The following is a 12045-nucleotide window of genomic DNA, read 5'->3' as shown; positions in this document are numbered from 1 at the left end:
TATTGGTCTGTAATTTTCTTTTGTGCTATCCTTACCAGATTTTGGTATCAGGGTAATGTTGGCCTCATAAAGTAAGTTAGGAAGGGTTGCCTCTACTTCAGTTTTTTGGAAGAGTTTGAGAAGGACAGATATTAAATCATCTTTGAATGTTTGGTAGAATTCACTAGTGAAGCCATTTGGTCCTGGACTTTTGCTTTTGGGAAGGTTTTGGATGATTATTTTAATTTCCTTACTGTTGATCAGTCTATTTAGACTGATTGACCATTACTTTCTTTTTATGATGTTTTGTAGTTTTCAGTTTACAAGTCCTGCACTTCTTTTGTTAAATTTATACTTATTTTATTTTTTGATACTATTATGAATGGAATTGTTTTAACTTATTCTTGGCTTATTTGCTTGTGTATAGAAATACAACTAATTTTTATACTCGTATTGATCTTATATTCTGCAACTTTTTACTAAACTCATTTGTTAGGTCTAATGGTTTTTATAGTTGATTCCTTAGGAATTTACACATATGGTCATGCATCGCATAACAATATTTTGGTCAATGTTGGACCTCATGTATCATGATGGTCCCATGAGATTTTAATGGATTAAGAGCAAAACTTTGTTTGCATCTGAAAGAAATGGCTATATCTGACTATGGTGTTCAATTTATTACTAGCTCTGGATGGTTTAAATAGATGAGGTAGTTGAGCATGCTGTCCACTTGGGTGCCGGCCTTGGTGAGGGAACAAGAGGAGCAAGCTGGGAAGGAGGGTCGCCGCAGAGCCTGCCCCCCACCTTCCCATACCTGCCCCTGCATACACATGCGCAAACACTCAAGTGCACAGACTCATTTCTTTTCCTTCCATTTGTTTTTATCTTCTTTTCCTCCTAATCCTGCTCCCCTCCCTTTTATTATTTCTCATCTCAAGTTTTAATTTTCTGGGTGTGTTTCAGTCTCTGCTCTCCCTTTCTCTCTTACCTCTCTCCCATCCTCTCTCCCTCTGCCTGACATCTATTCTCCTTCCAGTGGCACCTCCCTCCTCAGCCTTCCCCTTGCTTTTTCATTCCACGCACAAGCACGAGATTGTGTGTGTGCACGCACACACATTTTTTATACTATATTATACCAGCTACGTTTGTGTAAGTGCACTCTATAGTATTCACACAATGTCGAAAATCACCTAATGACCCTTTTCTCAGAATGTATTCCTGTTGATAAAAGATGCATGCTGCACTAGATCATGAACAGAGACAGTTTCTCTTCTTTCTTTAGCATCGGGATGTCTTTTCTTTCTTTTTCTTGCCTAATTGCCCTGACTAAAACCTCCAACACATTTTTAAATACAAATGGTGAGAGCAGACACCCTTGTCTTGTTTGTGATTTTAGGGGGAAAGCTTTTAGTCTTTCATCACTGAGTATGATGTTAGTTTTAGATGTTTCATAAATGCTTTGTCAGATTTAGGAAGTTTCTTCTATTCCTATTTTGTTGTTTGTTTTTTTAACTGTTTTATTAGTATTATTGAAGGGTATAAGTTTTGTCAAAAGCCTTTTCTGTTTATTGATATCATCATATGCCTTGTTCTTAATTTTCTTAATATAATATACTACGTTAATTGATTTACTAATGTTATACTAGCCTTGCATTCCTAGTTATGTTGTATAATTTTGTTATATGTTGCTGGATTCAGTTTGCTTGTATTTTGTTGAAGATTTTCAAATCTATATTCATAAGGGGTATTGGTCTGTATTCTTTTGTTGTGATATCTTTGTCTGGTTTTGGAATCAAGGTAAAGTATTACTAAATCTACTAGTCTCAGAATTAGTAGGAAATATCCCTTTCTCTTCTTTTTCTGGGAGGGTGGGTTGGAAATAATTTGTAAAGGATAGGTATTCTTTGATAATTTGGTGTAAGTCATCTGGTCTGGGCTTTTCTTTCGGGGAACTCTTAAGATTGCTGCTTTTATCTCTTTGCTTATTATTGTTATTTTCAGGGTTTGTTTCTTCTTGAGTCAGTTTCAGTAATTTGTGTTTTTTTAAGAATTTAATCTAAGTTATCTAATTTGTCAGCATACAGTTTTCATTGTTTTCCCTTATAATCCTTTTGATTTCTAAAATCATTACTGATGTAACCTTTGTCATTCTGATTTTAGTACTTTAAATCTTACCTATTTGTTCTTGGTTTGTCTAGCTAAAAGTACATCAGGTTTCGTTTATCTTATTGACTACACTTTAAATTGAAAAGGTTTTTAACTTTTTCATATCCAACTATATTTGTTTTACTTGTATTATTGTTCATAATTTCTTGTTCACTTGATAGGGATTTTTTTTCCTTCATTTATTTGTTTGAGCATCTTAAACTTATTTATTTAAAAATTTATGTACTCCGATGTTCATTGTAGCTTTATTTATGGTGGCCAAGACACGGAAACAACCAAAGTGTCCTTTGACAGATGATCGGATAAAGAAAATGTGGTACATGTACACAATGGAATACTACTCTGCCATAAGAAAAAACAAAATAGTGCCATTTGTGACAACATGCATGGATCTTTAGATTATTATGCTAAGTGAACTAAGTCACACAGAAAAAGTCAAGAACCGTATGATTTCACTGATATGTGGGATATAAAACTGAAAGCAACAAAGGAACAAGACACACAAATAAAGAAACAAAAACTCATAGATACAGACAATAGTTTAGTGCTTACCAGAGGGGAAGGGGGAAGGGGGTTGTAGAAGAGGGTAAAAGGGGTCAAATATATGCTGATGGAATGAGAACTGACTCTGGGTGGTGAACACACTATGTGATATATAGATGATGTATTATAGAATTGTACACTTGAAACCTATGTAATTTTACTAGCAATTGTCACCTCAATAAATTTTAATTAAAAAAAGAAAAAAATATTGATTAGTATTTTCTATTTTTTTATTAAATTGATTGGCATGAGATTGATTATTGGTTAGTAAAATTTTATAGGTTTCAAGTGTATAATTTTATAATACATCATCTATATATCACATTGTGTGTTCACCAGCCAGAATCAGTTCTTCCATCACCATATACTTGATTCCCTTTTTCCTCTACTGCCACCCCTGTGCCCCCTTACCCTCTGGTAACCACTATACTGTTGTTTTTGTCTGAGTTTTTGTTTGTTTGTCTTGTTTCTTTGTTGCTTTCAGTTTTATTTAGTATAAAACTGATCAGTATTTTCTATAATTTAAATTTCATTAGGACTGAATTCTTCCCCCAGAAACTGATTCTATTGACTCTTTTTTTAGCACTTGATTTCTTTGTGTAGTTTTGAATTTTGACTTGCAAACACACTTTGAGTGGGAGGACTTTGTTTTCTCATCTATATGTGCCCACTTTCCTCTGGGTTTTGGTTTTTGTGGTTGCTTTTGCCTAGTTCCCTGAGGCCTACCTCCTGGTGAGGAATTAGTGTTGGCTATTCCTGAAATCTTAGACTCATAGCTACAGCACCAGGCATTTGTGGCCAAAGTTCAGTTTGGCTTCCATTCATGATTGGTGGAGCCTTCTGCCACCTCTTGGCTTCAAGGGTAAACCTGGCTCTAACACCCGTCTTGTGTTGACCCTTTGACTCCTAACTTGCTCTGCCTTTTTCTTGCTTTGGAGCCCACCAGACTCAAAGCTTTAGCCTCACTTGCCACTTTGTTTTTAACTTGCTGCAGGTTAATAAAATTTATTTGGTGTATATTTTAATGACTTTGTTCTTTGTTTAGAGCAAAGGGGTGTCTCAAAGCAAGGATATACAATGCCATCTTGGCAGGAAGTTCTCAAGAATGAATTTTTAGAAACTTAGTTGGCTTAAGTTTGGAGACCACAGTGTGGTCCAAACCACTTAAGAGGTACTGTCTTATAAGGAGATAGAGAGAAATGTTAATTTATATTAACTACGAGATACTTTTGAATGTAGTGTAAAATGTTCTAGAAAGAATTCGGACAGGTAGGCTTAAAATAGACTTATCAGACTTACTACTACGTTCATGTTCCCTGGGACCTATATCTTTGGTACTTCTGCTATAATGTGTGTGTGTGTGTGTGTGTGTGTGTGTGTGTGATGGAAGGAGGGAGAGAGAGACAGAAACAGAGAGAGAGAGAGAGAGAGAGAGAGAGAGAGAGAGAGAGAGAGAGAGAGAGGAGAAGGCGGAGGAGGAAGAGGAGGGGGAGGAAGAAGAACAAATGTTTCTGATTATCTGATTTTATTAGAGGTGCACTTGTGACAGACAGGAGTCCGATTTGAAGATATATCTAGCAAGTAACTGTTTATAACATTTTTGTGTTTCAGACAGCCCTACGTGGTACCCTTTGGGCCCTAAATCTTGGGATTTCCTGTGCCATTATCATGAACCATTGTTTAAGACATATCAGTACACAGTAATACATGATTGCTGCTCATTTGCTAAGATTCCAAAATATATAATAAGGTAACATTTTTTTTTTTTTTTTAATATGAGAGTAAGTAGCTGCTCTGATGTAAGTAAAGTGACAATACAAAAACCTATGGAGATAAGCTCTGCATGAGGGCCAGTGGTTTCTCACAGGAACTTTAGTGTCAGTTTCTTACTTAGATCCTTGTATGTGGCAAGAGTTTGGTTAATGTACCTGAATGGTTAAGTCTCGTATAATTAAACTGACGGCACAGTGTGGTGTTTAAAGGAAGGGCTCTCGAATTGTACTCCCTGGGTACTTTGTTGTGTAACCTTGGGCAAGTTACATAGCTTCTCAGTGTTTCCTCATCTGAAATGGAGGTGATAATGGTTTTAAAAATGTTATGTTGTCACAAGTATTAATAAGTATTTATTTAAAGTCTATATGTAGAGAAATTATGGCTATGACAGATTGTATAAGAGAATTCAGGTAATGTGAGCTATTAAGAGGGAGCAGTAATTCATGCAGAAGTTGTCAAAATGCATTCAATTGTAATCACTTATTAACTGATTAAAACTCCCACTACTGTGTATTATTAATATTGAATATCAACTGGATAAATAAGTTTTAGCCTGGTAACATCTTTGAAACAGTGGGAAATCAATGTAATAATGAGATATTTGTATTCAATATTTTGGTGCTAAGTTCACTTTAAATTCTATGCAACACCCTAGAAGTAACTGAAATATTCCTTCATATTGCATTTTATAATCTGTGTTGGACATATTCTCCCTCCTGTGAACACCCTGTGAATTACCCATTTGTATTTCTTTAATGGCATGCATTTAATGGCATGCATTTCCTGTTAATTTATGTATGTCTTTTATCCATACAGTAACTATATGATTTATTGTTTAAACTGGAACATTTTGAGGAGTGAAAGGCAGTGATATTAATAATTATGGCAGGATGGGAGGCAGAAGGCAGAACTATCCTGGGTTATCCAGGCCATATGGCTACTTTAGTTATCTCCCTTTCTAGAATATCTGATAAATCAGCCTTATATTCTGCAGAGTACCTGTGACTGTTTTGATGATAACTGTTTTGATGTGACTGTTTTGATGATAATAGGTGATCAATAAATATTTTTGAAAGAATTACCAAAAAGCAACTGAACATAGGCAGACAGTGCATTATTTTTATTTATAGACTTCTTTAATTTGAAGTATTGAAACTGTTCATATGCTTCCTAAATAACAATCTAATTTATCTGCTTAATTAGAAGGTCAGGAAGACAGATGTTTGGCAATGTGCAAACAAAATTCTACTAACCATGAAGGGAAATCAACCTGATTAAGAGGATTAATTTGCAAAATCAATGCCCTATTTCCAAATTTTCTGCAGAAATGTGAATCATTTATATACTTATCAGTCTGTTTTTTAAAATATAAAATATACTTTGAAGGTTATTTAATTAAAATCGCTTAAAAATAATCTTGTCTTTTACAAGTATTGCTTAGGTCTTGTTACAAAGCCAAAGTATACTGGAGTACACCTCTGCCCAGCCACTGTTCACCCTTACTTCCCCTAGATGATATGTTTGTATAATGTATTTTAGAATCTGATGTTATTCTTTCTTGGCTCTCAAATTTTTAAATTTCTTCAAAACTCATTAAGGAGGCATGTGGCTAACTTGACATTTAGAGCCCCCTTGGGAGTACGTAATGTATTATGGACAATCAGAATAATGTATATATTTTGATACTGTGCCAAGAATATCAGGTTGAATGTATATCAAAATAAACATTCTAATTGGTTGGTTAGAACACATCCTGTGAATTAACATTTGAAAGAATTATATAAAACTTCCCCGTCAGTCTTTCTCTGTGTCAGCCTGTCTACCAACTATCTAGCTAGCTAGCTATCATCATCTACATATCATCCATCTCCCTTGTATTATATTTGATGGAATATTGTATTTGATTCTTTTTTTTGCCTGGCAGTACAATCTTATATGGGCTGTTAGTATTGCTGCTTTGTTATTTCTATGTCTAAAGGGAATTCAATTGTTACTAAATTGTATTTGAAACTTCTTAGTGTAAAATAATTTCATTTTTTCCCAATACATAATATAAATTCAGGATTTCTTGTTTTTGTTTTTGTTTTTTTTAAAAGCCAGAGTTACTGAGATAATTACCAGAAATTAGCCAAATAGATCACTTTAATGACGAGGAGAAAAACCTTCAATAGCCAGATGATTTCAGTTTGACAAGCCATGGGGTATTATTAGCTGTGAAATGCAAGCCAGCCTCGGCAGTGCTTATGTCTTATGCAGTCATACTTTGCTAAAGGCATCAAGTCTAAGCTGTTCATTTGCATAGATGTTCAGAGTATTACCGGGAGCTAGGCATGATAAATTGTATTTGCATTCTACAAAGTGAATGTGATGTTATTGAATTTGGTAGGTAAGTGCCTATCTTAAGGACATTAATATCATCTGGCTAGAAGGAAACGGATATGAAGAAGTGGGTGATTTGTTTGTTTGTTTGTTTGTTTGTTTTATATATGAAAGAAAAAGGGAAAGGAGTTGTTCAGTTTGAGACCTATGCTCACTCTAGTCATACAGCATTCTGAAAGGAGTAATGTATGGATCAAGAGCTAATATCCATTGGACTCAGGGGCTTTGAGGCATCACTGTAATTCATAGATATGCTTATGGGGAACAAATACATACTGAGAATCGACTGTGAGCCAAGTATTATCTAGACAATGGAAAATAAGGATCAGTAATTAACAATTCTTGTCATCAGGATGCTTACAGTCTAATAAAGGGAGACATACTACAAATAAAAAATGTAGTATAAACTGTTGAATGCTTGGCGAAGATAAGTACGGGTACAATAAATTTTAGGCAAGATACACCTAGTCCATTGGGAGCACGTAGTAAGCAAGGAAGCCTTTCCTCAAAGATGTGAAGTTTCTTTTAGTTGAATCATAAAGAATAAGTAAGTGTTAGAGAGGCTGAAAGGGCAAGGGTGGTAATAGGGAGGGTATTCCAAGGTTGGGGGACCACCAAAGTATGGGACCGAGCAGTTGCCGGTATGTAGTGTTCCAAAGGACTGCAAAACCTGTGCATTGACTACAGCATATGATTGGAGGTGGTCAGGGAGTTAGTAAGAATAGAGGGAGAAGATGGACTCAAGAAATATTTAGTAGATTAAAAATCAGCAGAACCTGGTGACAGACTATGAGGTGTGATGTAAAAGATGAAAGGATGAAATGATGGTAACTCTTAGGTCTCTGGCTCAGGTAAACTCAGAGTTGCAATTAGCCCAGAAAGGTGTCTTGGAATTAGAAAAAGATGCATTTTCTTCCTGGCAGATGTAGTAACCCTGTGGCATGAGAAATGGCATGCGTGCAGAACCCAGGGTGGATTTCAGTTTCCATTTGCCCCTGGGCTTGGTGCTCTTGTGCAGTGCACAGTCTGAGCAACTGTAAGGGGCAGATACGGAAAATGGGTGGCCAATGGTGTCATTAGTGCCAACTAGGAAGAGAGTAGAACTGGGAGGCCGTGAGAGGGGAAATGATGAGCTTGGTTGTGAATGTATTCGGTCGGTAGTATTTAAGTTCATTTGTTTAGGTGGAAATATCAGGGAAGAAGTTGGATACATGATTCTAACACACTGGAAACTATAGATGACTTAGATTATTAAACTTAATTTTAAATTACATGTTGATTGTAGTTAAAAGCATTCAAGTGAACAAATGACTTTTTGAATTATAGCTCCAATGGCACTTGTGTGGTACTAGTGGTTGTTTCTCCAAACTGGTTAACCTGCTCTATCAAAAAACTCAGTCTAAATAACTGTTTAAAGAATACCCACTACTGTTGATTAATGTACTGAAGAAAGGTCACGATAACTTGGATTGGTAAGTTTTGTTTTATTTTCTTTGTTCCAGATTGCTGTGCTATGCCTTATATGGTTAAGACCTCTTACCAAGAATACCTGGGCTTTGGCACTTCTGAAGAGTCAGATCATGTGAGTACAGAAGCTGTGCAGGCAGACTGCAACAAAACCCAATTGCTTAGATCAGCTAAGTTAAAAAAAAAAATTGTGATAGATAAAAACAAAAAGATAATACCTGTTTCTTTGTTTTGTTTTTGTGATATAAATTCTAGATGAGGTAGAATACTCATCTCTTTTCCCCCCTCATTATTGTACTAGGAGCTATAAAATCAACATCGCAGTTCTTTTTTTAAAAATAAAATTTATTGGGGTGACAACATGGAAACAACAGTGCAGTTCTTATATCAGCTAATTTATTAGGGTATTTATGGCAACCAATTATAAGTATTGAAAGCATGCTCTTTGATTTGTTTTTGTGATTCTAAAGGGACAAAAACCTCTCACCTCGTGGGAATATAAAATAAAGTGTAGGGAATATAGTCAGTAATATGGTAATAACTATGTATAGTGCCAGGTGGGTACCAGACTAGTCAGGGGGATCTCTTCTTAAATTGTATAAATGTGTAACCACTATGCTGTACACCTGCAATTAATATAAAATAATACTGAATGTCAATGGTAATTGAAAAATTAAAAAGGAGGGGAATAAGAGGTTCAGAATTCCAGGTATAAAACAAGTCTTGGGGATGTAATATACAGCACAGGAAATACAGTCAGTAATATTGTGATAGAATGATATGGTGACAGATGGTTGCTGGACTTATGGTGATCACTTCTTTAGCATAGGGAATATAATCATTAATGTGGTAATAACTCTGTACAGTGCCAGGTAGATACTGTTGAATAACTATGATGTACACCTGAAATAATATAATACTGTAAGGTAGCTATATTTTATTTGTTTGTTTGTTTTTTGTTAGCTATATTTTAATAAGAATCTTAAAAAAGAAGACATGAGCTATCTAGCCATGAAAAGACATGGAGAAAACTTAAATGCATATTACTAAGTGAAAGAAGCCAACCTGAAAAGGCTGCATACTGTGTAATTCCAACTCTATGACATACTGGAAAAGGCAAAACTAGGGTGACAGTAAGATCAGTGGTTGCCAGGGGTTATAGGGGGAGGGAGGGAGGAATAGGCAGAGCACATAGGATTTTTAGGGCAGTGAAACTATTCTGTGTGATACTATAATCGTAGGTACATGTCATTATGCATTTGTCCAAATCCATACAATATGCAACCCCAAGAGTGAAGCCTAGTGCCAACTATGGGCTTGGGTGACAATGATGTGTCAGTGAAGGTCCATTGATTGTAACAAATGTTTCACTCTGGTAGGGGATGTAGATAGTGGGGACAGTTGTCATATGTGTGTGGGTAATATGGGAGCACTGTATACCTTCCACTCAGTTTTGATGTGAACCTAAAACTGCTCTAAAAAATAGTCTATTTAAAAAAACAAACAAACAAAACTAAACAACAACAAAAAAACCTCTCAACTTTGTATATGTCACTGTTTTGCAGAAAGACACGGAGGAGTGCTAACGTGGCAATGAAACAGCCCAGCAGGAAGAGGAAGCTTAGTATGGATTCCAAAGAGCATTTGAATCAGGATGGATGCTTGGTAAGATGTCAGTTCCTAGACTCTTTCTCATAGTTTCTGCTCACTGTGGGAAATCACACTGTAGTTGTATAGTTTATACCACAGTGGAGGTGTTTGTCCAGTCACTCCAAACTGGTTGGTTGAGTTTTATGTATAGTGGTATAGAATATAAGTATCGTTACAGTCTAGCATATCTTAAACGGCAGTCTTCATTTTAAAAGGGAAAGGAGACTTTTTCTTTTAGAAAGATAGAGGTCATTGATCATTACCAATTATGGGATGGAGATTGTGAACTCTAGAGGGCTGCGTTTGTCAGGATTGTCCAGAGAAACAGAACTAGTAGGAGTAGTTGACAGTCCTGTCACAATCACTGTTCACAATTTCTGTCTCTGTTTGATAATGATGAATTATATGTACGTGTGTGTGTGTACACACACACATATATATATGCACATACATATGCATATATACATGTGGAGAGAGAGACAGAGACAGGTAGAGGCCGATTTATGTTAAAGAATTGACTTATGCAATCATGCAATCATGCGGGCTGGCAAGTCTGAAATCTACAGCTCTACAGGGCAGGTTGGCAGGCTGGAGACACAGAAAAGAGTTGATGTTGCAGTCTTGAGTCCAGAGGCAGTCTAGAAGCAGAATTCCTCCTTCTTTGGGTGAGGTCAGTCTTTTTTCTCATAAGGCCTTCAAGTGGTTGGATGAGGCCCATCCATATTGTGGAGGGTAATCTGCTTTACTCAGAGTCTAGTGTGTAAATGTTAATCATGGCTAAGAAACACCTCACAGTGACATCTCAACAGCTAGAGGTTATAATATGCATCATGCTTCTAGTTACCTGTGCTGTTTCCTGATGACAACTTTTTGTATTCCTACAAATTTCAAGGTGCACAGAAGTGAACAAGGGACCTCTGTGGTGACTGTTTTGGGATTAGTGGGTCATTAGAGCATTCTCATTGTGACCCTCTCATGGGCTCTTATTATGAATTTGGGTGTAGATTTGGGGGTCTTCATGTGGGTTGTGGTTAGAAATTTACAAATTACAGTTGGTGAAATAACACAGTGTTGCACATTCTGTGGTTCAGTGCCAAGTTAGGAGAGGTTTGATGAACTCCAGACATTGAATGAGACATGTCAAGCGATAATGTGGTTTTGGTGTCAAATTAAATGTCAAGCTATAGAGCTGTTTCCTCAGGGTGAGCGGTTAATGTGGGGCTGAGGTCCAGTTCCCCTTGTGGTCCATATTGGTTTCATCTTATTGACCAGTTCCATCAGATTGGAGTGCCCTAAATGTATCCCAGAGAGCTTGCTCGCTAAGGGGGTTTGGAACAGACTTAGGAAGGCCTATATCTGTCTCAAGTTATGTGAGGATGCCGTTCCTCTCAGCACTTCTGGATTGCTGCGTCATGCCCTCTGAGGAGACAGGGTGTTTGCTGTGTTCCAAGTTATTTTTGGATAGTGCTTTTCCAGTTGGAGTCTCTGGACCAGCATCAGCATCACCTGCGGGTTTGTTAGAAATGCAAATCCTCCAGACCTTAGTGAATCAGATACACTGGAGGTGGGGCTCAGCAATTTATAGCTTACCAAGCCCTCCAGGTGATTCGGATACGTGCTTATGTTTGAGAACCATTGTACTAGAGAAATAGCTAGACATATACGTATCTTACCTATTATTAGTGCTATAGTTATAGTGCATAATGGCTGCTGCATATTTATGAAATGTTTTAGTGTAACATTTGAGGCCCTCTCCAATATGTTTTTCTATCTTTTCTTAGTATCATTTCTCTTTAAATGATTACTTCCCTGTCTCAACCCTTCGTTTATCTTGCCCTACAACATTAACATTTAACCTGTCTCTTCTCTGTTGGCACAAATCCCAGTTTTCCCTTATAGCCCAACTTGGTTTCTGACTTAATGCTGATGCTTTTACCATTATGCAGGCCCACATTGGGATGTTCCCCTTTTTGAACTCCAGAGTGCTCAGCACTTATCTAGGTGCTATTTTAGCGTGGCTCCTTGCTTGGCTGGATTTCTAAAACTATCTGTTGAATGATGTTCCTGGTGTTTAATGGCATTTTC

At 36.6% G+C, this 12045-nt stretch overlaps 1 protein-coding gene across 3 annotated transcripts in view; it reads left to right on the top strand.

The window, feature by feature from the left end:
• Positions 1–12045, top strand: part of L3MBTL4 (L3MBTL histone methyl-lysine binding protein 4) — a 460291-nt gene that overhangs the window by 102113 nt on the left and 346133 nt on the right. For 2 of the 3 annotated variants that reach the window (XM_081078814.1, XM_081078815.1), the window contains exons 2-3: positions 8346–8425; positions 9876–9975. In XM_081078814.1, coding sequence (XP_080934940.1) covers positions 9969–9975 — 7 coding nt within the window. In that variant the 5' untranslated portion in view covers positions 8346–8425; positions 9876–9968. Of the gene's footprint in view, positions 1–8345; positions 8426–9875; positions 9976–12045 lie in introns of those variants that run through there. The other variant, XM_081078813.1, reaches the window with a different exon arrangement.

This window comes from Rhinolophus hipposideros (genome assembly GCF_964194185.1).
Source record: "Rhinolophus hipposideros genome assembly, chromosome: 17".
Lineage (NCBI taxonomy): Eukaryota > Metazoa > Chordata > Mammalia > Chiroptera > Rhinolophidae > Rhinolophus > Rhinolophus hipposideros.
The sequence above is the reverse complement of the archived record's forward strand: the minus strand, read 5'-3'. Positions and strand labels throughout refer to the sequence as shown.